Source organism: Equus asinus, chromosome 2 (assembly GCF_041296235.1).
Source record: "Equus asinus isolate D_3611 breed Donkey chromosome 2, EquAss-T2T_v2, whole genome shotgun sequence".
NCBI classification, from domain to species: domain Eukaryota; kingdom Metazoa; phylum Chordata; class Mammalia; order Perissodactyla; family Equidae; genus Equus; species Equus asinus.
This window is the reverse complement of record NC_091791.1, coordinates 30142874-30168856: the sequence shown is the minus strand read 5'-3', so window position 1 is coordinate 30168856 and position 25983 is coordinate 30142874. Positions and strand designations below refer to the sequence as shown.

At 39.9% G+C, this 25983-nt stretch overlaps 1 protein-coding gene and 1 pseudogene across 2 annotated transcripts in view; one reads left to right on the top strand and one right to left on the bottom strand.

Moving 5' to 3' along the window:
- The window catches only part of ENTPD7 (ectonucleoside triphosphate diphosphohydrolase 7), a 42776-nt gene extending 16824 nt beyond the window's left edge, over nucleotides 1-25952 (top strand). For both annotated transcript variants that reach the window (XM_014865640.3, XM_014865641.3), the window contains exons 6-13: nucleotides 3648-3751; nucleotides 5920-5976; nucleotides 8912-9045; nucleotides 12631-12797; nucleotides 15464-15788; nucleotides 17713-17798; nucleotides 18662-18823; nucleotides 20490-25952. In XM_014865640.3, coding sequence (XP_014721126.1) covers nucleotides 3648-3751; nucleotides 5920-5976; nucleotides 8912-9045; nucleotides 12631-12797; nucleotides 15464-15788; nucleotides 17713-17798; nucleotides 18662-18823; nucleotides 20490-20721 — 1267 coding nt within the window. In that variant the 3' untranslated portion in view covers nucleotides 20722-25952. The remainder of the gene's footprint in view (nucleotides 1-3647; nucleotides 3752-5919; nucleotides 5977-8911; nucleotides 9046-12630; nucleotides 12798-15463; nucleotides 15789-17712; nucleotides 17799-18661; nucleotides 18824-20489) is intronic.
- LOC106846709 (receptor-binding cancer antigen expressed on SiSo cells pseudogene) lies at nucleotides 14141-14910 on the bottom strand (annotated as a pseudogene).
- Nucleotides 25953-25983: the final 31 nt, after the last annotated feature.

The following is a 25983-nucleotide window of genomic DNA, read 5'->3' as shown; positions in this document are numbered from 1 at the left end:
TCCCTCTTTCTTTTCTGGCAAAAAAGGAGGAGGAGGAGAGCGAGGAGGGGGAGAAGGAGAAAGAGGAAGAGGCAGCGGTTATACTTAGGTCAGACCCCTCCTTGTTTGTGATTTCTCCCCTTTGACACCTCCCCAGCCCCTCCACACTTACGGTCATGGGGTGGAACTAAGCTCCCTGAACTTTAGAATTCATCCTTCTGGAGTGTTCATAGACTCATAGGCATCAGGTATTTTTTATTAGCTTAAATATTTCTCCTTGGTAAATAGCCGTTCCCTTTTCCATAAAGTTTCATTTTGTATACTTGCCCAACAACAGCAGAAACCTCAGCCACAGACGTAGGGCTTCATGCTGCTGATGCCAGACGAGCCAGACAATACAACACATGTTGACTTCTTTCAGCAGACTTCTCGCCTTCTGTTTAGTGGTTTACTGTTGAGAAGCAGATTATTTTCTATAGCCATTTGTCAACATGAGCGGCCTTCTAGCTCCTTGTTTTCCCATACACTTTGGTCTTGAAATATTTTTGTTTTGTTTTTACTTATTCATAAAACCAAACTTTAAAATATTATGACTGCAACCTTAGATCCTTAAAGGAAGTCTTAAAAACAAACACAACATTTATAATCCCACTACCCTATCAAAACTTTTTCATTTCATCACTTTCCTGTCTCTCTCTACATTTATATGTAATTTCTACAAAGTTGTAATCATACTGCACATACAATTTAGATTTTTTTTTTTTTGAGGAAGATTAGCCCTGAGCTAACATCTGCTGCCAATCCTCCTCTTTTTGCTGAGGAAGACTGGCCCTGAGCTAACATCCGTGCCCATCTTCCTCTACTTTATATGTGGGACGCCTACCACAGCACGGTGTGCCAAGCAGTGCCATGTCTGCACCCGGGATCCAAATGGCCGAACCCCGGGCTGCCGATGTGGAACATGTGCACTTAACCACTGCACCACCGGGCCAGCCCCTAGAATTTTTGTTTTTGACATAAGTGATATTCACATTGTTCGAAATTTTAGAAACTCTGAGAAGAGTATAGATGACACAGGTGGTACCACATCACAGGTTTGTGCATGGCCTGAGATCTCACAACCAAGGAAAGAGAAGGAGGGCCAGAGAAACAGCTGAGTCAGAGGTCAAAAAGGCAGAGCCTACCAGCAGGGTGATGGTTTGGCCATGTTTTATTTGTCTGGAGCAAAGGAGAGGATTGCCTCACCTCCTGGCACTGCTCAGCATTGCCTCTGTTTGTCAAAGAAGTTTCTATCCAAATAAAACCCAATATCCAGACTCCACCCCATTTGTCTAAGATGGTTGCTGTCAGTATGGAAGCTCTGAATATTAATATTTATTTTATCTTAAAAAGTTTTAAAGAATTTGCTTTTTCTTTTAACTTGTTTTCTTTTTTTTTTGGTCAGGAAGATCGGCCCTGAGCTAACATCTGTTGCCAATCTTACTCTTTTTTTGTTTTTCCTTCCCCAAAGCCCCATTACATAATTGTATATCCTAGTTGTAAGTCCTTCTAGTTCTTCTATGTGGGATGCTGCCACAGTGTGGCTTGATGAGCAGTGTCTAGGCCCATGCCCAGGATCCAAACTGGCAAACCCTGGGCTGCTGAAGCAGACAGAGCACATGAACTTAACCTCTATGCTGGCCCCCAGTTTTAACTTGTTTTCTGATCACTTTTAATAATGCCAAGATCTGGCCTGGGCTTATAAATTGATTTCTACCTCTTAAGCAGCTATAGTTGTTGACATAAGTGGAACTATCACTGCAGGAACCTGTTTTGTATAATTGATACTTTGCTAATCTATTAGCATATTGATCAGTATTCAAAGTGGATTTGAATCACCTGGACTGTATTTTGAATTTATTAGCACTAGGTTTTACTTCTTTGTCAAAGGCCTGGACTAACAGAATTTGTCCCACTTTCTTTTTATTTTGTAATAGAACTACTCTTAAAAAATTACAAAGGTAATACAAAGTAATAGTTAAGATGAAACACTTTTTATTGTGGGAAATTTCAAACGTATATTACAGAGAACAGTGTAATGAATCCCCATTTACTCACAACCCAGCTTCGACAGTTATCAGCATTTTGCCATTAGAAGAAAATAAAGAAACAATACTGAATTTTAGAAATGAAAGTTCTATCCTATCCTGTGTAGTACATGAAGAGTGTTTTTTGTTTTCTAACATAAATTGAGATCATGTTATATGTACTGTTTTGTAACCTATTAGAACTTAAAATATATTGGACGTCTTTTTATGTCAATACCTGTAGATATAAATTGACCTCATTTCTTCGAAACATCTGTATAGTGTTACCTTGTATGGATGTACCATAAATTATTTAACCAGTCCCTATTGATGTACATTTAGGTTATTTCTGGTTTTTCATTGTTACAAATAATGCTGCAGTATTCTTCCTCTTTGTAATCTTATCCGATGATTCCTTGCAATAAATTTCTAAAAGTGTAATAGCTGAGTCAAAGTTTAAGCACATTAAAAATTTTGTCATAGATTGCCCTTTAGTAAGATTGTACTAGTACTTTACATTCCAGACAGCAATATCTGTTGGTGCCTCTTCTTACATATCATCACCAAAACCAGCAAGTCCTCTTCTTCGGGTAGTTTAGAAGCACATCCCACAGGGAGGGCAAAATAGTCCCTTTTATTCCATCCATGTGAAATCCTTATCATAAGAATTTAATATGTATAACAGTGAGCTTTTTTTAGAAACTATATTTGACATTATACTTGAAGATTACTACCCTAAATGTAATTCTTCACTTTTAAGTGCAAACAGCATTCTTCCCTAAGTGATGCTGACAACTGTCTGAGTCAATAGAATATTTTTGTAATGAGCAATTTAAAAAATCCAAGATAATTGCTCTTCTTTTTAACCAGCATTTTCCCCAGATTCATATTATTACTTCTAGTTTTGTTTCTTTGCTTTTATTTGTCTGATGATACTGATAACATAAAATTTTAGAGGAATAACCAACTGGATAGATACTAAGCTTCCAACGTCATTCTGAAATTGTTATGACCTTTGGATTTTGATCCTGATCTGGGTTTTTCACAAAAAATAAGATTTTTATAAAGAAAAAAACCCAACCCTTGAAATGTGGAAAAGGAGGTTAAAAAGTTCATTGTTGGTTTGTGTAAAGGCTTAACTTAGAAGCTCGTGGACCTGCCAGTGCTTCCTGTGTGCTGATGTGAGGCATTGTTTCTGTGTTGTGTAAGATCTGAGGAGGAGATTGCGTTCCTCGCTTTAACAGCTTCCTTTCATAGTAGTTAGGAATAACGTAATTACATGTATTTTATAGATTACAAAATTATGCTTCAATTTCCTGTGGTTTATTCATACTCAGCCTCTGAGAGTCTCATCTTTTCACACTATTTGAACTGTAACATTACATAAAGGAAAAACATTCCTGTTACCATGTTGCCTTTTAAGTAGGAAGCCGTTTAAACCTTTGTAATCGAAGAAGGTACCAAAAAGAAGGCGAGCTCCACAAGTGCATGGGGTAGGTGACCGGCGAGGTTGTAACAAGGCGAAGTAGAAGGTCAAGTTGAGGCTGTTTGTGAGAAGAGAGTTAAACAATTAACTTGTAGATTTTTTGTTCTTTCTTTCAGGAAGCAGTTGGCTATCTTGGCTGATCTAGTGAAAGATTTACCACTGGAGTTTGACTTCCTCTTTTCGCAGTCTCAGGCAGAAGTGATCTCTGGGAAGCAGGAAGGTACTGGGCCCTGAGGGGTGCTCTGGGTCACCTCCCAGCAACCACGACACTGTCTCTCTAACGGGAGTTTAGGATTATTTTGTATATCTGTTTTTATTCTGCCAGTAATTTTCTTGATTCTGCTATATAGTTTATTTGATCATTTGCATATCCTGCATTGGTATCTGTTTTAGAATGCTGCTTCTAGAAGTCATAAACTTATATCTGATTTTAGCTTTGTGCTAAGTACGATGTTTCTAAGAATGTATTAGTATTTAATGATGATTCCAAATGGATATTTGGTTTTTCAAACCAATTACAATTAGCTAATTTTGAAAACATACATACTTCCAGGCGACGTAGTAAGTTTGCCACATTCGAATGTAAAGCAAATTATTAGATTAATTAAAGTGAAACTTTAATTTCAGGGAATGAGCAGGATGAGTGACTTTTGTTTGTTATGGGCTTTCCCTTCATTGCACTTACTATGCACTATTGATATGTCCCTAAAAGCTCACACTTTAGGGACACTTGTAGTTTTGGGGTGGAGTTGACTGTGTTCTCATATGGCCCAAGTGTGGCCTTTATGATGAATTATGTTTCCATTTCTTGAAGAAGAGAAATGGTTTTGGCTTCTAGTTGCAGTTTACATAGGGGAAAAGATTTACCTTTTTCAATTTCATTGCTGCATTTTTCAGTCCTAAAATTTCCATTTGGTTCTTTTTTATGTTCTCTTTCTTTGCTGAGACTTTTTATCTTTCCATTCATTGTAAGACTGCTCTTATTTCTTGATTATATAGCTACCTTAATAACTTTGTTTGATCATTCTAACATCTGTGTCATCTCAAGGTTGTCATCTTTTCCTTTGTGGTTTGAGGTTTGCTTAGTTCTTGGTATGCCAAGTAATTTTATGTCGTATCCTTGATGTTGTGAATATTACGTTGAGGACTCTGGATCTTGTTTCAATCATAAGGAGAATGTTGATTCTTTTGTTTTAGCGCAGTTGACCTGGGTGGTTTCAGGCCTCAAGTTCTCACCTGCCTTCTGTGGACTGTGATTCTATTGACTCATTTTTCGAGGCCTTGGCACTGCTATTTGGATTTCTCCCATGTGTGTGCGAGCCAGTGGCCAATGTGGAATCTGGGCATAGCCCATACAAATGGGTCGTCTATCCAGTAGTTCAGTTCTCAAAACCTTTGATATTATGTAGCATCAGATCCACGCACATGTAGCTTGGAGGTGAGCCCAGGAGTTCATACACCACTTTGTTCCCTACTCTCCACCATCTCCCCAACACTTTCTGGTTCTCTGGGGCTCACTTTCATGGTCCTCCAGCCAGAAAGCCAGGGCTTTGATTTCCCCACTCTGTCATGTGTTTCCCGTGATTGCATCTGCATCCAGGGCTAAGTGGTAGAGGACAGAGGGAAAAAAATAAGCTACAGGGACTTGTCCCAACTCTTGAGATTACAGCTTCTCTGGTCACAGAGAAGGATTCATATCCCTCAGAGTTTTAGGCACCTGCCCAGCCTCTCCCTCCACTGCTGCGGGATTACCTGTGGTAGGAGAGAACAAAACAAAGGAGGGGAAAGGCAAGGGATTTCCCCCTACTCTTTCTGAATCTTTGGAGTTTCCTTTTCTCTTCCTTGGACCAGAAAACAAGGTCTTGAAGTTCTTTGTGTCCACACCCGGTGTGTACTTTTGTGTTTCAAGCTGCTTTGGAGTCCAGGCCAGGCAATATCAGGGAAAAAAATGGGAAACTCACTACTGGTTTGGTGGGACTTTCACTTCTGATCTCTGTCCCAGTGTGCCCACCCTCGTTCCCTTTCAGATTCTCGGAAGTCTGCTCCATACACTCTATCCAGAGTTTATACTTGCATTCAGTGGCGAGATGGGGTGGAGTGTGCTTACTCCATCTTGCCCAGAGCCAGAGTGCCAAGATTTACATTTTTAACATTTGTTTTTACGTGTTAATTCCTATTTGTTGTAGGAAATTTAGAAAATGCAAATAATTTTTAAAAGAGAAAACCATCACAAGATAAAAGCTTTTAAATTCATGCACTGAGACTGTGGAGTAAAATACTATTATCGGTTTTTTCCAAGAAAAGGAGGGAAAAAGCAGCCCTGGGGAGAGGTGTGTACATGGCGTAGCAGTAGAGAATTAAGCAAGGGCTTTTATATTTCTCACTCAGGGGTTTATGCGTGGATTGGAATCAACTTTGTTTTGGGAAGATTTGACCATGAGGATGGTGAGTAATATTGTCCTCTTATGACAGTTCTAAGGTTCATGTCATGACCTATCAGTAGCATGTAAGTGCTAATTTTGAGTTGTTTTTCTTTCTTTCTTTTTTTAAAACTTAAGATTCTTCATTTTCCAGTTCTAATTTGCTTTCTTTTATTTCTTTTTAACTTTTTAATATGGAAAGTTTCAGACACTCACAAAAGTAAATAATAAAATGAACCTATATGAATTCATTACCCACTCAACACTTAGTAATGGTTTGCCATTTTTTTGCCCCAGGCTCCCTCCATACAACCCAGGTTTCTTTCCCTGTTGGATTTTTAAAAGCAAACCCAGACATACCATTTTATCTTTATGTACTTCATGATATATCTCTATCCAATAGGGAATTTAAAACAAACAAAATCTCCAAAGTGCCATTTTTAAACTTAACAAAGTTAACAATTCCTAATATCATGTACTATCCGTCTAATACCCACGCAGAGAGTTCCCTGATTGTCCCAAGAGTATTTATTTGTAGTTGTCTTGTTCAAATTAGATTCTGAACATGGATCACAAATTACATTTGACTGATATGTCTCTTTTCACTTATAACAGTTCACTTTGCTCCTACCTCTTTTTTTCTAAATCATTGATTAAAAAAAAAAAACTGGGTCACATGATAGAATGAATTTGTTACATCCTGGATTTGGTTGACTGTATCTTTTTTTTTTTTGAGGAAGATTAGCCCTGAGTTAACATCTGCTGCCACTCCTCCTCTTTTTGCTGAGGAAGACTGGCCCTGAGCTAACGTCCGTGCCCATCTTCCTCTACTTTCTGTGTAGAAACGCCTACCACAGCATGGCTTGCCAAGTGGTGTTATGTCCACACCTGGGATCCGAACCGGCGAACCCTGGGCCACCAAAGCGGAATGTGTGAACTTAACCGCTGTGCCCTGGGCCAGCCCTTGGTTGGCTGTATCTTTGTGGGGTCTTTAACATGTTTCTCATCTTCCTTTCTGTCTTGTAAACTGAAGCTTAGATATAGAAGCTTCATTAGACTCAGATTCAATTCTTTTGCTAAGTGTTTCCTACTACATTACATTAGGAGTTTTATGATGTCTAGTTGTCCTACTTTTAGTCGTGTCAAGACTGATCAGGTATTCAGGGTTCAGGTATTGTCAGCCTGATCTAATCTATTATAAAAATTTCCCATCTACTTTTCACTTAATGGTTATAGTAGCCGACTGTGATCATTGCTTAGATCTGTTTTTTCATTAGAGGTTGCAAAATGGTGATTTTTCTAATTCTGTTATTCCTCTTGCATTTAACAGCTGGGATTTTTTTTTTTTTGTGGACGATTAACCCTGAGCTAACATCTGCCACCAATCCTCCTCTTTTTGCTGAGGAAGATTGGCCCTGAGCTAACATCCATGTCCATCTTCCTCTATTTTATATGTGGGATGCCTGCCACAGCATGGCTTGATAAGTGGTGCATAGGCCTGCACCTGGGATCTGAACCAGTGAACCGCAGGCCGCCAAAGCGGAACACGCAAACTCAAGTGCTGCAACACCAGGCTGGCCCCCTAAAAGCTGGGATTTTTATATAATGAAATTTTCTTCATTAACCATTTAGTTATGCTGAAATACAGTTCTTAATGGAAAGACAGAATAAATTCTTGATTCTTTCCTTTTATTTATCAAGTTTTTGAATAATGAATTGGTGTCCTATCAACTTCCAAAGGTAATCAGTAAAGTTTTTTTCAGTATCATTATGATCTTGTGAATCTGAATGTATTTGATGCGTTGCAGCCCATCACATCATTATTCTTTTTTTGTGCTCAAATTATACCGTCATTGGCCAGGAAGAGCACCTTTAGGTTGGCTCTTGCACCCTTTTAACATGATCCCAATAGTCTTTTATGTTTCCCTTGCTTTTTGGCACACCAAGGTATTCTATGCTCATCTTACATTTTTTAGACCTGGCATTGGCCATTTTTTTAAAGAGCCCTGGTTTCTTTTAGTCGAAGATATTATTTAGAGACAGTGGTCTGAATGTCAGGGGTGCTCATTGCTCCTGGATGATCTTTGCTTCTAGGTGTTTTCAGTGGGCAGAGCTAGGAAATATGTATTTTTTAGAAAGAGAAAAATAAATCATGATCTCATAGTGATAGCTCCAAGTCATATTTAAGATTATGAAGTTCTTCTTTAATTTCTTTAATTTTATGCTTATATCCTCTTTCTCTTATGCTGAACATTTGTTCCTAGAGATATTAACATATCTTTAGGATAAAGATATTAACATAGGGGCCGGTCTGGTGGCGCAGCGGTTAAGTTCGCATGTTCCGCTTCTCAGCGGCCCGGGGTTCACCGGTTCGGATCCCGGGTGAGGACATGGCACTGCTTGGCACGCCATGCTGTGGTAGGCGTCCCACATATAAAGTAGAGGAAGATGGGCACGATGTTAGCTGAGGGCCAGCCTGCCTCAGCAAAAAGAGGAGGACTGGCAGTAGTTAGCTCAGGGCTAATCTTCCTCAAAAAGAAAAAAAAAAAGATATTAACATAAACACTTATTTGCTTTATTCCATAGTATATGTTTAATGGTTTAAAAATAATAATGCCAATTATTATTAACCTCCGTCCTCAACCTCTGTCCTCAGCCTCAACCTCTGTCCTTCCTCCAAAACAGGCATTACCAATAAGACTATTACAACGCAGCTTAAGATATTGTTTCTTTTGTCATTAAGATATATTCTACAAGGGACATAAAGTTCAAATACCATGTTTTCGGGCACTTGAAATAATTCTTCTCTGTGTAATATACAGTTGATACAGTTAGATTAATTTATTTCCATTTGCTTTCAATTTTTTAATGAATTTCTGTTTCTGGTTTCTTTGGTTTTCCTTTTGACTTAATTTTGATTTTTAATTGCTAGACCCTTTCTGTTCCCTTATTTATTTCAGAATCAGACGCCGAGGCTCCCCAGGAACTGGCAACAGGACGCAGAAGGACAGTAGGGATACTGGATATGGGAGGAGCCTCTCTCCAAATTGCTTATGAAGTTCCTACCTCAACCTCTGTCCTTCCTCCAAAGCAGGTATTTTACCTTTTAGGGAAATTCAGTTGCTAGGAATGCCGGTATTTGAGAAGGAAGGGCACTGTCTTTAGATTTCAGCCAGCTTGCCCGGGTCCAAACACTTTTTCAGATATTTGCTAGCTTGTGTTATCTTGGGTAGGTTACCTCTCTGAGCCTTAGTTTCTTCATGTGTAAAAAGGGAATAATAATAGTTTCTACTCCATAAAATTGTGAGAATGAGATAACACCATGTGTGTACAGCACTTAGCAAACTGACCAGCGTATAATAAATGTTTAATACATTTTAGCAATTATAATTATACTACCTACCTGCTAGAGTTACTGAGGATTAAACATGATAAGACGGAAACATCCTAGAGCACAGTATTTGTTCATTAGATGTTATTTCCTTTTCCATACCGATGATTCCATTCTTGTGCTTCTCATGTTCCTTACCTGATTAGAATGTAAAGAATGCACTTTGAGGGAGAAGTTTCATCAGAGAGGAAAAAGAAATACACTTTTTGAGCACTTTTTATGTGCAAGGAATGAGACGTGTTACACTGCCCCCAAAAGCTTGCAATCTGTCAGTGGAGACGGCCTTTGATAAAGCAGACCATGACAGTGCTGTAATTTGATCTAAACCAGGATTTCTTATGCTTGGCACTACTGACGTTTTGAGTTGGATAATTCTTTATTGTGGAGGACTGTCCTGTGTATCGTATTTAGCAGCATGCCTGGCCTCTCCCAGATGCCAGTAACCCCCCCACCCCCGCCCCCCATCCCAGTTTTGACAATCACAAGTGTCTCCAGACATTGCCAGATTTCCCCTCGGGGTGCAAAGTCACCCCTGGTTGAGAACCTCTTGTCTAAAAAGACAGCAGTGGCAGTGTGAGAACTGGCAGGCTCTTTCTATTTGCAAAAGGGAGCCATGCTGGCTTCATGGAAGGTAGGGTATCTACCTGGGCCTTGGATCATGGTGGGCTTTTGCAAAGTGGAGACTGAGGGAAGGCCATCTGCATGGAGGGAATAGTAGGCAGCAGAGAGCCCCGAATGTCCGGGGAATGGAGGACAGCCTGTTGCAGTATAGGATTTTCAAGTATGGTAGTAAGTAAGGCTGGGAAGATAAGATGAAGTTAGATCATGGAGAGTCTTGGGTGCCATGCTGAGGGCTTTGGCTTTTCTATCTCTAAAATAGGGGGGAATCAGCAAGGGCTTTTGAGTAGGGCAGTTCATATGGGCCTCAGTTTCATCATCTGTAAAAGAATTAAACTCCAAAGGTCCTTCCCAGCTCTCAATTTTGTGACTATGTTAATTGTGTGACTGTGATGCAGTCTATTTTTTAGGAAAATAATTTTGGGATCATTAGGAGAAAGAGTTGTAGGTCAGGGAACCTTGGGTGAGAAGTGGTAAGGGGCTAAACTAGACAATGTAAGTGGAAATGGAAGGGAGGGAACAGATTTCAAGGGATATTTTGGAGTGAAAAACCAGTGTAAAGTGGTGGTATGGGAGGGCAGGGAGGAATGGGCAGTGATGCAGAGGGTCCAGCCTAGATAACTGGAAGGGTGAGGAACCCAGTCACTGAGGGAGAAACTACAGAGGAAAGGGTGGAGCTGGTGCTAAGCGAACCAGTATGGTCCGGGTGGTTTGGTGAGAGCATTCTCTGGCCTCTAGCTCTGAAGTCCTATAGCCAATGAGTTCAATCTTGGGTATGTTGAGTTAGAGATATCTGAGTAACATATGTGTCCAAATATCCAGCAGGACTGCCGGAAATGTGGGTTTGGCAATCAGCAGAGATGTCTCTGTTAGAGTTTGGAGATTGGGGAATTAGGTTGTAAGACTTTTTAGTCTGTATTTATTAGTATGTATTCAACAGGTAAAATGAAGGCATGGTTCTGATAAGTGGCACTGAGCCTTAAAGTCTTAAATAAATGACTTTTTTTGTGTGTGCATGTTTAGAAAGCAACACTGGTATGGAAAGTATAGTTGCAAGCAACAAATTAGATGTACACATAGCAATATAATGGATTTTAGTTCTTGGTAAAAAAAGGAGAGAAACAATGAGACAACACAATAGCACATTAAAAAATTTAAATAATCTTAAATGCCTAATGTATTTTATTGTACAGTTCACAAAGTTGTGCACATTCACAAAGTAATGCAACCACCACTGTCAAATTCCAGAACATTTTCATCACCTCAAAAAGAAATCCCATATTCATTAGCAGTCACTTGTCATTCCCTTCTCTCCAGCCCTGACAACCACTAATCTACTTTCTGTTGCCTATGGATTTGCCTATTCTGGACGTTCCATATAAGTGGAATCTTAGAATATGTGGCCTTTTGTGTCTGTCTTCTCTCACTTAGCAAAATGTTTTCAAGGGTCATTGATGTAGCATATATCTGTACTTCATTCCTTTTTATGGCTGAGTAACATTCCATTGTTGTGACTGTGCCACATTTTGCTTATCTAAATGGACATTGGGTTGATGGACATTTGGGTTGTTTCCAGTTTGGGGCTATTATAGATAATTCTGCTGTGAACATTCATGAACATATTTTTTGTGTATACGTAAGTTTTCAGTTCTCTTGTGTACATACCTAGGAGCAGAATTAAATTAAAATCATAAATTAAAAATAAATACGTTCAGGGGCCGGCCTGGTGGCGCAGTGGTTAAGTGCGCACGTTCTGCTTCTCGGTGGCCCGGGGTTCGCTAGTTTGGATCCCGGGTGCGGAAATGGCACCGCTTGGCACACCATGCTGTGGTAGGCATCCCACATATAAGGCAGAGGAAGGTGGGCACGGATGTTGGCTCAGGGCCGGGCTTCCTCAGCAAAAAAGAGGAGGACTGGCAGTAGTTAGCCCAGGGCTAATCTTCCTCAAAAAAAAAAAAAATTCAAAATAATAATCCCATTTTGCAACAATACATACAAACAAATATTACACATTAAGCACCTATGATGGGGAGCAGGAATGAAGATAAAAGGGAATAAATAAATAAAAGAGGGGTTTTGGCATGATAACGTGCCACGAACTGAATTGAGGACTATGATTAATTCAACCTCTGCACCTGAAGTTTGAAAAAAAAAAAGAAAAAAATAGAGCACCTTTTCCTTGGAGGTACAATAATGTTGAACTTTCCCAATCCCCAGACCTGTCACAGGGAATATTAGAACTTCTTGAATAGTTCTCGAAAAGGCGGTCGAATAGATCTCATGATAATCTCCAGAATCCATAAATTTACTTTTATCAAAGGAGTTTTTTCCTGAATATAAAAATCGTATATTTCCTTTGTGGAGAATTGGAAAATCAGGAAAGTACATGCAAGAAAATGACGTTATCTGTAATGATTCTACCTTCTATATAACTATGGATAGTGTTTTAGTCTCTAATTTGGTATTCAGTCTCTGATTTGTACTTTTTTGTGCAGTCTTGTCGTTTGTGTCTTTGTTTGAAATAATGCTATGAGGATGAAAGAATGCTACAAGATTAGCATTTTAAAGAGTAATCATAGCACATGAAGCCTGGTGTATTAGCAATGTCATAGCTTTCTAGAAATCAACCAGAACTAAAATTCCCTTTTTTCTCTTCACATTGTATTACAGGAAGAAGCTGCAAAGATCCTGCTGGCTGAATTCAACCTGGGCTGTGATGTGCAACACACTGAACATGTGTATAGGGTTTACGTCACCACCTTCCTGGGGTTTGGGGGCAATTTTGCCCGGCAGCGCTATGAAGACCTTGTGCTGAATGAAACTCTTAACAAAAACAGGTACATTTGACATTGGAATGTGAGTTTCTGAACTAGAATGTCATCAGGGTGCAGTATTAGGGAGAAATATTTACATCCTATTAAGATAGATACGTCCTTGTTTCTTCCTCCTTTCTGACCATGCTTGCCAATGGGGTAATATCTCTTAGACCCTCCATTCGTAGTCCCACTTGATCTCAGTTAGGGTACATCTTTGTCATTAAGATTCATAAAAAAAGGCAGCTTATTCTGGTGACCTCTTGCTGTGTCCCACCTCAGACATGGCATATGGGATTAGTGAGGTTAATTTAATCATGGATTTTAAACATACAGTTTAATGTACCTCCTCGTGGTTCCTTCTACCTGGAAGCTCTCAAGACATGTTTGTTTAATTACAGTGCAGTTGCATTTTATGTGGAGTTAGGTTTCATAGTGTGCATAAAAGCTAAAAAGTATGTGTAGTCAAAATTAACCTTTAAATTGTTCTCTCATTAATAGCCAGTTTTTCTTCCAGCATCACTGATTCTTCATCTGAGTACCAGATGAAGTAGTTAGACCATAATGTACAAACAGTTGTGGGTTTGTTTTAGTATTTAAAATGATTTTATCGGGCCGGCCCTGTGGCCGAGTAGTTAAGTTCGTGTGCTCTGCTTCAGTGGCCCAGGGTTTCACTGGTTCGGATCCTGGGCGTGGACATGGCACCGCTCATTGAACCATGCTGAGGTGGCGTCCCACATGCCACAACTAGAAGGACCCCCAACTAAAAAAATACACAACTATGTACTGGGGGCTTTGGGGAGAAAAAGGAAAAATAAAATCTTAAAAATCAATAAATAAAATAAAATGATTTTATCATTATATGCATTGAAAGAAAGCATAATAGACAGCAGAGTTCTTTGACATCATAAAATTATTTATCCGCATTTATTTAGCCAAAAACACTAGTTTGACAAGGTACTGGTATATCCCATTTATAATAATTTCTCTACATCAATCAATGTCTTATATTGGGAGCATATTAAGAAAATATTGGGGACTGGCCTGGTGGTGCAGCAGTTAAGTTCGCACGTTCCTCTTTGGCAGCCTGGGGTTTGCAGGTTTGGATCCCAGGTGCAGACCTACACTCGGCTTGTCAAGCCATGCTGTGGTAGGCATCCCACATATACAGTAGAGGAAGATGGGCACGGATGTTAGCTCAGGGCCAGTCTTCCTCAGCAAAAAGAGGTGGATTCACAGCAGATGTTAGCTCAGGGCTAATCTTCCTAAAAAAAAAAAAAGAAAAAAAAACTTTGTGTCATAAATCTTTTTTGTTTTTGTAAATCTCAACTACTAAGAGCTCAAGGTGCTTTGGGAGAATCTTGTTATCCTGATGATTGATGAATGCATAACATCTAGCAGTGTGTTTGTGTTCTGAAAATACTCTTAAGTCCACAAACATGTCGCTTGGGTTGTGGAGCTCAGATTGTTCCTGCTGGCACTGTGACATCTGGAGAACAGTTATCATGCAGGTTTCACAGGGATTTTGTTTTGTTTCTTCGTTAGCCGCTGTGCTTCATTTTCCATTTTCCTCTTTCATGGTTCCGCTGCTTTTTCCCTCTGTCTGCTGTTTTCCGCTGCCTTGGAACTTGCCAGGCTGCATCGTCTTCTTCCCATGCAATGGTTTCTTCCCATGAATGGTTTCTTGCCATGTATCTCAGTCACCTGATTCAGTACACTGATTGTTCGTCTTGTGTAGCTGCTAATCAGCTGGAGAAACCTCTGCTTCCTAGGATGTCAAAACTTCATGGTTCTCTCTTCTTAAAAACGATTTTCTGAATTTTCTTTATAGTTGATGTCACATCCTTAAAATAGGTTTCAGTTATTCCAAGGCACTTTACTGTGTTGCCACATTCCCGTTCTCTCCAGTCTTTACGCTTGTGGGTGCATCTTCAGCCTAGGGAGTCTCCTCTTCAACGTCTGTCTGCTTAGGAACTGACGAATGATTAATTGCAGTTGGCAAAGTTATTTGGTCTCCACGTAATTTCTGTCCTTGGCCAGATCTGCATATTAATCTCTTTAGGTATGAGAATGCTATTGCTAGGCAAATACAGACTTTAAATAATCAGCACTGTGTGATGGCCACGGTGGGAATCATCAGCTGCCCCTGCCCTCCCGACTCAGAGCTGGGCGTGTGCTCTGTCACCACTTGCCAGCCATTGCCATTGCCCCCCTGCCATTGTCCCCTCCTCAGGGAACTCTCCCAGCGCTTCCCACTGCGCCTCCTACCTGTTGTTTTTTTAAACGTTAGAACCACACTCAGATGGTGAGATCTTTGGAATTTTAAGAGGCAAGTGGGCGTGAAGACCAGGTGGAGAACAGCAGATTCCCATCTCCAATTTCACTATACACCGGGAAATATGCTTGTTGACTAAAAGGTTGAACAAAATTGATCACTGCCATATTTCTCTCTCTTTTTCTTTCTTTCCTTTTTTTCTTTTTTTTTTTTTTTTTGCTAAATTGACTTTGCTTAAGTTAAATGTTTATGTGATGCTACTATATGGTAATACTTCCCTCTAGGGATGTCGTGTAAGACAATAACAAGATATCTGTGAAGAACATTCTTAGACCAGGTTTCTTAAACCAGGCGTTTCTTAGAGTAGGGCGAGTACGGTAGTGATGTGTTTCGTTTGTCTCTGTCATTGTGACAGGTTGCTGGGCCAGAAGACAGGTCTGAGTCCCGACAATCCATTTCTGGATCCCTGCCTGCCTGTGGGCCTCACAGATGTGGTGGAGAGGAATAGCCAGGTGCTGCACGTCCGAGGAAAAGGAGACTGGGCGACTTGTGGGGCAATGCTGAGCCCCCTGCTGGCTCGCTCCAACGCCAGCCAGGCATCACTGAACGGCATCTACCAGTCGCCCATTGACTTCAACAACAGCGAGTTCTATGGTTTCTCGGAGTTTTTTTACTGTACAGAGGATGTGTTGCGCATTGGTGGCCGCTACCATGGGCCAACATTTGCCAAGGCTGCTCAGGTAAGTTATTAATAATAAAGCTGACTCTTGCTGGTGGTGGCTACTTATTGGATGCCTAACTTGTGCCAGGCACCGTGCAAAGAGCTTTGCATGTATCATCTCACATTACTCTTCACAGGAGCCTGTGATGCCTCATTTTACAGATGAGGAAGTAGTCATAGAGAAGTTAAGGAATCTGCTGTGCCGTGCTGCTTTCTAATTAGTTACACATAGGTTTCCATGGGTGTCTTATCACTCAGGTCTAAAATTATTGTGGTCGCTAATGGTTTTTCCTCCAACTTTCCAATAGTCTTGTTTAATGTTTGTAGCCAAAAACTGTCATCTCCAGGTATTTTTCCCCTTACTGGGTGTTCCCAGTTGTAATGTGCTTTTGGACATGATGTCACACAGGTGGGCAAGTCCACTTTCATCTTTTCGGTTTGAGCTATTAAGAAGCCAGAGTGGTATAGGGTCACTCAGAACATTAGAAAGATGTTGTGAAAAGCAGTGATCGTGGAAGTATTATTTAAATTTAAAATGCAGAAGAATTAAAAATTCACTTCAAGCATATATAGGACTTAAGCATCTATAGGCTTAAACCATTAGTTACCTGGACAGGTAAAAGTTTAGGTGGCTCCCTATAATTCCTGCTTTAATTTGGATTCATCTCTTTGAATTTTAGTGTCTCTCTCTAAACTTTCTTTTATGAGAGAAACTTATGGAAAGAATCTGTCCTCCTTCTCTTATATTTTTTCTTCTTTTCTTTCTGCTTCCTTACAACTCTCTAGGGTTCTCTTGGTGTAAGACTTCCAATAGAATAATATCTGCAGTATGTGTACCATTCTGTTCTCCAAGGTCAGTCTCTAAGAAATATTGAGTAAAACCTGGTTTGTATTTGCTCTTTCCTCTCCAGCTTCCAGGAAAACCATTATATTCCCTTTGCTTTCGAGCGTCCAGGGCTCCCTAACTGCCTATGGCCTGACTCTTTCTGTCATTTTGAAACTTCTTCAGATTCTATTCCCTTGAACACCAAAGGGCTCAAGTTATTGTTGCCCAAGTTGCTAGTGGCTTCATGTGTTTTCATTCCCAGGCAAAAGTGATGATTTTGTTTCCTTACATTTTTTACTTTGACTCAAACATTATCTTGCCAGTGGCACCTTCCCTGGCCACCCTATCCAAAATTGCAGCCCTCCCCAGTATTACCTATTTCCTGTTCCTGCTTTATTTTTCCCATGAGTATTTATGTCATCTAACGCACTCTATCTATGTACTTGTGTGTATATACTTGGTTATTGTCCGTATCCCACCACTAGAATGTAAGCTTCGTGAGAAATGAAGAGATTTTCATCTGTTTTACTCACTGCTGGATCCCCCAGCACCTAAAATAGCACCTGGCACATAGGAGACATTCAGGAAATGTTAGTTTACTGAACAAACCAAAAGGAATGATTCTTTTGGTGAGATTTACAATATGGAGGCAGGCCAGTGATAGATTTTTGGCCATTTTGTTCCATCTGCTTTTCTGTTCCACCATGTCAGTCCTACTACCTACCTACAGTACCTACAGTACCTACCTACCTACAGTAGAGTAGAATGGAACTCTCTTCAGCTCTTGATCTTGCTACTCCCGGTCCTAACCGTACCCCTCTTGAAGCCTAGGAGGCTCTGAAGCCACGTAAGGCTGGCTTTGTACTGAGGTGTATTAATGCTATAGGATTAAAAAGGAGTCTTCCCAGGCCACTCAAGTCACCCAGCAGCCTGAGTTCTAGGACTTGTGTTGCTCAGGGTCGGGCACTGTCTTCAGTGAACAAATATGCCATTTCTGTTTTCCTCTGTCAACTAGTAGCCCACAAGTAACTTTAGAAATGGAACAGCTGTGACTGTAGGGGAAGTTAGAGAGCTTGCCTCCAGTTTCACGTTGCACCGTTTCTCTGTGGTTTACTAGGATTACTGTGGCATGGCTTGGTCAGTATTGACTCAGAGATTCAAGAATGGCCTCTTTTCATCACATGCAGATGAACATCGACTCAAGTACGTAACTTCCTTTTCCCCACTTAGATGTGGCCTTAAAATGTAGACAGCAGATTATAATGAAGGAGAGAGAGCAAGCAATAGTATAGATTGGATTTCATGTTGAAGGAGAGCTTGATTATTTCAGATTTTGATTTTCTGAGTGATAGGGGCCAAAATAGTGAGCCTGTTCTAGTGAAGCCAAGAGAAACCAGTGGTTACCACAGAGTTCTCTCCAAGTAGTTGAAATCGAAAGTGGTGGCCTTTTTTTTAAAAAAAAAAAAAACTTTTTATTAAAATATCAAATATGCAGAAAAGTAGAAAGAACAGTAACATAAACTCTTATGTAACTATCACCCAGCTTCAAAACTGTCAGTATTTTGCCAGTTTGGTTCATTGGTCCTCCCGTTTTGTGAACATTTTAGTTAAAAAAAATTTTAAACATAACCAAAAGTAGAAGAATATAATGAGTTCCTGTGCATCTGTCACCCAGCTTCTCTACTGTTATCAACTCCTCGCCAATCTTGCTTTATCTTCTCCCACCCTACTACTCCCCTCTTAACACAATTGGGTTATTTTGAAGCAAATCCAAGACATCATGTAATTACATTTGTAGATATTTCAGCATGCTCTCTGAAGATAAGGACTCAAAAAAAATAAAAGAAAGAAAAAGGAAAGAAAAAGAGTACAGTGTCACTATTGCCTAAAGGTGTTCTTCACGGTTATAAACATTAGGATGAAGTACGCTCAGATTTGGCTCCACCTAGAGGTGAGGAAGGTGAAGTGGGGAGAGAAGGGTCTTTTTTTCTAGTTGCGAGTATGCAGAAAGCATTGGAATCTGTTTTTTTCTTTAAAAAATTTAATAATTTACTTTTGTCACACAGATATCAGTGTTTTAAATCAGCTTGGATGTACCAAGTCCTTCACGAAGGATTCCACTTTCCCTATGACTATCCAAACCTGCAGACAGCCCAGCTGGTGTATGACCGAGAGGTTCAGTGGACGCTGGGAGCCATTCTGTATAAAACACGATTCTTACCACTCAGGTAAAGTGGCCTGACAAAGCTGGCATCGTGAGCTCAGAGGATGTCAGTTGCTGCCTCAGAATAAGTTGTTAAGTGACCCCCTCCCAAACAAAAAAAACAAAAAACACCCAAACAAACTCCCCTTATTACTAACGTGTGAACTGTTGTTACTAACCAGGTGTGTTGAAACAGAAAGAAGGTTGAGAATTATTAGTCTGGAATCTGTTCTTCATCTTTGCAATTTCAGGAATTTGGTTTTATTTGTTCATCCACAACAAATCAGACTTTAGGATTGAGCTCTTACTAACCACTTTCAAGGTATTGACTGATAAGCTAAAATGCCATTCTTAAGTTACTCTGGAAAACATACCTGACTAGAGAACTGGGGTAGGTTGTCTCTCTCGAGCAGTCTTTCCTAACTGGTAGAGCCAATCTAGAGATGATGTCGTTGCCTTGGATGGCTTTTTGGTGTCCCAGAATTAGAAGAAAGGACAGAGATGCTTTTAGGGGGATATTTTCATCAGGCTGTGGTAGCCTGATGTCTTGTTCTTATGGACTGTAAGATATTTGGGATAATTTTTAGGTACTGTCTCCCCTGGATTATTTCAGATAAACTAAGATGAATTCTTCATCTTTGGTGCCTGTTTCTCTACACTTGATACTGTCAGAAGCCAGGCAGGTGATCAAAGTGAGAGAGGGGAACTGGAGAGCATGTGCCCCAGGGCTGATTCCTGTCATGCAGAAGTGCTGTCCCAGGATCTGCCCATCTCATGTGTCAGAGAAGCCAGAAATCCATATTTTATATGCAGTCTTTCAGTGGAGATTGACAGTTTTAAGAAACACTGAAGGTCAAATGAAACAAAAATGGATCTTGTATCTGGACCACAGAGAGGGGCTTCTGTTCCAGACAGGCAGACTACTGCACTTTGGTTTACCTGGCTCTTAATTTTTTTCCGGATTATAAGACAGTTGATCAGGTGACAGCTTTCTTTAGATATAGCCTAAATCCTCAGAAAGCACAGCAACTTTTTTTATTTTTTTGGTGAGGAAGATTTGCCCTGAGCTAACATCTGTTGCCCATCTTCCTCTTTTTGTTTTGCTTGAGGAAGGTTGTCCCTGAGCTCACATCTGTGCCAGTCTTCCTCTGTTTTGTATGTGGGTTGCCACCACAGCATGGCTGTCGAGTGGAGTAAGTCTGCTCCTGGGATTCGAACCTGTGAACCCGGGCTGCTGCAATGGACCACGTGCCACGGGGCTGGCCCCAGAAACTTTTTTAAAGATTTAGATATACAGTACTCTGATTTCTTGAGTGCATTCAGGGGCCACCCTATTCTCATTAGTATCATATTTTATAGACTCTATAGGCCAGAGTGGAATGGGGTCACTGTTGAGACTTATGTTGCAGATGATCAGTCTTGCCTTACTGTTCATTTGTTTGGCCTCTCATTTTGCCCCCAGATTCTGCATAGGCCTGTGAGGCCCCCTCTGTAGGCCGGGGGAAGGTACGGGAGGAATCACATGGCAGCCTGGGGGTTGGGGACGTTCTTCACCTCTGCTTCTGTGGAGCTGATATCATAGCATGTTTATATGGATAGAGTAATTAGGCTAACACCACTGGACCTTTTAAATTAGCATGAATGTTTCTCTCGGACACTAACATTCCTTTCCTCCTTCAAACTCTTCCTAGGGATCTACGGCAGGAAGGTGTCCGACAGGCCCACGGCAGCTGGTTCCGTCTCTCCTTTGTCTACAACCACTATCTCTTCTTCGCCTGCATTCTGGTGGTGCTACTGGCCATCATCCTGTACCTTTTGCGGCTACGCCGAATTCACCACCGACAAACTCGAGCCTCAGCACCACTGGACATGCTGTGGATCGAAGAGGTGGTACCCATGATTGGGGAACAGGTGGGACCATGAGGCTGGACAAGGACTAAAGAAGCTTCAGTACCCAGAGTCGCTGCTCATCGAATTCCACCACTTTCTTGTACTGGCCTCGGATGCTGCTTTGCCTGACCTTGTGGATATTTGGCCCTGGAATTTCTACTTTAATTTCTGCTTTAACTCCTTCTCAATATCCAGGTCCTCTTCTCTGAGAGGAGCTGTAATTTAGTCTGTGAAGAACTAAATAATGAGAGATTGGTGCTAACAAAGGGGACCAACCTCCGTCCAGTTGAAGCATGCTTCTTCTCCTTTATCTGAGAGGTCTGGTGTGTTCCTAGGATCTAGATTTTTCTCCCCTTGCTAAAGCATGAAGTTTGGCATCAGGCACCCTGGAAGCCTGGTTAAAACCAAACTTGCAGCATCTGATATAAAGCCGAAGACATTCTAGCAAGTGCAGCAGCCCCTTCTTTCTCTGTAACAGAGAGATCATTTATGTGGAGATCCACAGCCTTTGATAGGGATCCAAGATCTTTGCAGTTCATTGGAATAGATATGAATTTCAAGGCAACCAAAATAACACAGTTTCCTTGCTTACTTGACAAAGAAGCCATTATGAGTGTGGTTCAAGATGCCTGACAGTGTTGCTGATGTTAGTTTGTGATTGTAAGAGGTTACAATCCCTTCTAAGTGAATGGTCCATTGAAGATTCTGACAATACGTTATCTGATGTCTAGTATGACCAGGATAGAAAATTTTTCCATGTCTGTGTGCCTCACAGGCTTTTTGGGCATTAATTTTCCTTTTTGAGCCTTAAGTGTGCTTGTAGGATGGAGAAACTGTGATGGGGCCTGGAGACCTGGATTTGTCTGGTTTCAGGTCGCTATCCTCTAGGCCTATTTTTATGAGCCCTTAGGCCATAACATTCAAAAAGAGTTCCTTTATTTCACTGCTAAGATCAGTATGTAGTTTGGGAAGGGATGTATTTGAGTTTTTTTTTAAGAAGGGAAGAACAATATCCGGAGAGTGGGCAAAGGCAATAAAATCCAAGCTCTTATTGATTAATGTTTTCCTGAGAAATAGAAATTTTCTCAATTTGACTTGGAATGTCTGAAAAGAAACAAATTCTAAACTTTGGAATAAATAGATAAATCTGTCAATAAGCCACCTGGCAACTTTCAGAATGCTTGTTAAGAGATTGCTCAGTCACAAACAGCATTTCCATTAATGAGGAGAGAGGAAAAGCCATACTAATTACGTTTTCCTTCACTACCCTTCAGAGCTTTGCTCCTCGTCTACAGTTAGCCTTTCAATTACATGAGGATTTCTTTTTCATCAACTGCCGCCTTTCTTAATGGAGTCTTCCTTATACTCTACCCTTTCCTATACGTAGCCTTGAATGTCCTGCCCAAGCGTATGCTCCCAGGGTTGAAGTAGCTTTCTCTTCTTTCGTGTCACCTTTGATTTCTAGAATTAGATGAGTAGAGAAAAAGGTTCCTGAATTTAAAGGAAAAAAAAGTGGAATTCTTAAAAAATAAATCTCATACTTGGAGTGGAAAGGAATGAAATGCTTCTCAAAAGAGAGAAAAAGAAATCAAGACCCTCCTAGAAATAAACTGAGATGAAAATAAGTATAGCGACCTTTGCTTGGTTGATCAAAATATAGCAAGTCTTGAATTGTTTTCAAATTAGATAAAAATGGACCTAGCAAAGAGTCTTACAGTTTTTCTTTGGAAATATTTTTTACTTTTCATTAGGGCTCATGTCACAGCAATTTCCTTTAGTTTTTAAGACTTCTAAATTGCCTTGATTTTCTTTGACTTCTTATTATCTTTGTGTCTCTGTGAGTGAGCCCTTGCCTTATGGATGCTGCTTATACATAATGTCAAAGTGTGTTTTTGCTAGCCGCTGCTACTCAGGTAACTCTTTTCCCCTCACCTGGGTTTCCAAATACTATTTTTGGTTTTCTTGTGAGATCTAGTCAAAAGCTACCTGATTGGCTAACAGTGATCAGATTCATGTGCTCAAAATGAAGTTGAAGTGGGAAGGAGGTAGTGATTAGTCCAGTTTGAAAGCTCTTATTAGTCAAGTTATTCTTCATCCTGGTTATAACAGCTGCCATTTGTTAAGCACTTATTATGTACCAGACACTCTCTTAAAATTGCATGTATATTATTTAATCATTATGACAGCCTTTCAGATTGATGTTACTGTCTTCTTTTTATAGTCCAGAAACTCAGGATACCTACATTTATCACTTTTTCAATATAAATGTATTTCTTATTCTTAATTTATTTTAATTAGTCTTTGAGTTTTTGCTTAATATGTCTTATATCCTGTTTATTATTTTAATATTATCCAGGTTTGTCCTTATTACCATGTGTAAGATTTCTCAGAGTTCCAAGGTATAAAAATAGGAAAGAAAAATTTTTATCATACCCCTCAGAAAAACTGAATATTTGCTCTTGGTATTGGTTCCTGTGCTTCTTCCAATGCTCCCAATTAATAGATTTTAAATGAAATGTCATTAGAAACAGAAGCCATTTATTCCTTGCTGAGAGCCAATTACTTAAATATATTGCTTTCTCATAATGAAGTATTCTTTTTTTTTAGTTTTAATTTTTTTGGTGAGGAAGATTGGCCCTAAGCTAACATCTGTTGCCATTCTTCCTCTTTTTGCCTGAGCTAACATCTGTGCCAGTCTTCCTCTATTTTTTATGTGGGATGCTGCCACAGCATGGCTTGATGAGTAGTGTGTAGGTCTATGCCTGGGATCCCAACCTGCGAACCCCAGGCTGCTGAAGCGGAGTGCGCAAACTTAACCACTACACCACAGGGCCAGTCCCAGAAATATTCTTGCTTATAGAATCAGATAGTCTAGCTTGCCCTTAACCCGTTTTTAGCCTCAGTTTTTAAAGATTTTTAAAGATTTCTATTTTCATTTCTGCATTTTGAGTGGTTTCCCTGTGAAAATAATTATACTTTCATAAAACTCACATTCCACTGGTTCCTTTAATCTTACCAGCCAGTCTTCTTGATAACAGCACCAATGAAATGGAACTGTTTCAGTACTTTCGTTATTAGTGAGACAGGTCACAAATGTCAAAGTCAGAGTCAGTGGCTTATAGGAGTGATGCTTTATTAGTCCTATGATGGCACAACCCACCACTTTTGTCGGAATTTTTGTCACTAGAACATAATGAAAATTATATAATACTCAATTATATGGCATTATGTTCACTTAAGTTGCAGTAAACTCTGAGCCAAATTATACCATCTTTCTCTCTGTACCTTAGCTCGATTTTTCTGGTCTAGGAAATTTTAATCACTTTCTACCAACCTTGTATTCATTCCTCTAATGTCATTCAAAGTATTCTGCCTCTCCCCTCGTCAGCCTAAGAGCTTCTTTTAATTTCAAAGGCCTTAGGCAGTGATTATCGAAATGTGGTTGAATGAAAGTCTGCCATGCACTTGCGAAGCTAGTCTTTTTAGGCATTAACATTTATTATCACATCCATATTTACCTTTTTGAAATAAAATAACTTATTTCTCACCAGTGTTATCTAAATAGATGCCCCTCCCTATCACTCCTATTCTCATAGTTTCGTGTTTTGCTTTTTGTCAGGAATGAAAGACAATGGGTGGATTGATTTAGGGGAAAGAACACTGGACTTCACCAACAGCAGACTTGGATTCTAGTCCTGGCTTTGTCGTTAACCAGCTCTGGCATGCCAGACAAGTCACTTCCCTTGTCTGGTTCATTTCGCATCTATAAAATGAGGTGGCCAGACAAGATCATCTGAGGCCAGTTCCAAAGGGAGACCCACTGGCCTAAGGAACTAAAAGCAGGAAAAAAGGTAGAAAAGTGATATAGTTTCAGGAAGATTATTTTGGCCTCTGGTTTAGAAAACCAGGCCGCCCTAAAGAGCCAGTGATCACCTCCTGCCTTATCCATAGTCCCTGACATTAAGGTTGATGGGAATGGAGTTTCTAACAGCAATCAATATACATAAATTTCAGAAGTTGAGATTTTTAAAGCTGGGATTTTAGAGGTCTTCTGGTTAATCCACTTGATTTTATGGATGATAAAATTGAGGCCCAGAGTGGTAATATGTGCAAAGTCACAGTGAGTGGCTTCCTGGGTCCAGGTTTCTCTGTTCTCTGTACCACAGACACACACGCCACTTTGACAGCTACAATGAAATGCTCAGAATCTTCCCACAAGATTGTGTATTTCAAGAGAATCTATTCTTTATAACACAGCTGGCTGCAACTAACCATGCCCGATCTTTATACCTGCTTCTGATATTCATTTGTGATTGCTTTGCTCACATTTAGGAATGAAATATGAAAGAAATACTTCATTAGAAATAGTACCAAGTTTTCACTGCATCTATTCTAGCTTCAGTATTTAGTATTTAAAAATTTTAGATATCTCTTTTAAACAACTTGCTTAATTTTGTACAAATTTCTTAACCACAGCATCCAAGCAATTCATATGATGCTTACAATCTAAATTATTTAAGGTATAAATGCCTGTTAAATCTACCTCATTATACTTAATGAGTATAATTGGTTGTAATTCTTGGGCAGTTCCCAGACTTCCTGACTGAACAGAGCGCTGTTTCTTTTTGCTGTCTTTAAACTTCTTTTCAGACTAATTCAGAACTAGTATCTAATTTCCCTTTTTGCTGTGGTGACATAACTTCAATTGGGATTAAGCAGTAAGGAAGAAGTAGCAGCGGATGTTTTAAATGCTCCCATACTAGTCTCTCAGGTGATACTAGTTTGAGTCTGGCTGCTTTCAGTCCTGCCACCGGGGCCATATCCTTCTGTCAAACGTGAGGATTTTCTTGGTGTTACAAAAAATATTTTTTAAAAAACGAGGACTTTTTTTATATCCTAATAGGCTTCCCTTGTATTATTACACGTGTTTCCCTTTTGCCCTAATATTTCATTATTTCTTAGTTTGTCAGTACTGTTATTAGGGGGACAGAGGAGGAATACTGCATCCATTGGTCAGTTTGTTTCTCTGAAAGTCTGAGCAATAAGGAGATCCTTTTATTTGTAAAACTGAATCATTACTCATACTATAAGGGCTTTCTACTTTTAAAATGTATTCAATCATTGCTTGCCATTTTTTATAAAAACCAAAGTTGAAAAAATTTCTGAATCACAGGATGTTTATAGCCACACATGCAAGATTTCAGGCAAACATGAAGACCTGTCTGCTCCTGACCTCCTTTTTAAGTAGAGCGGCCACTCGTATACCCTTGGGCAGCCCACCACTTCCTTCCCCAC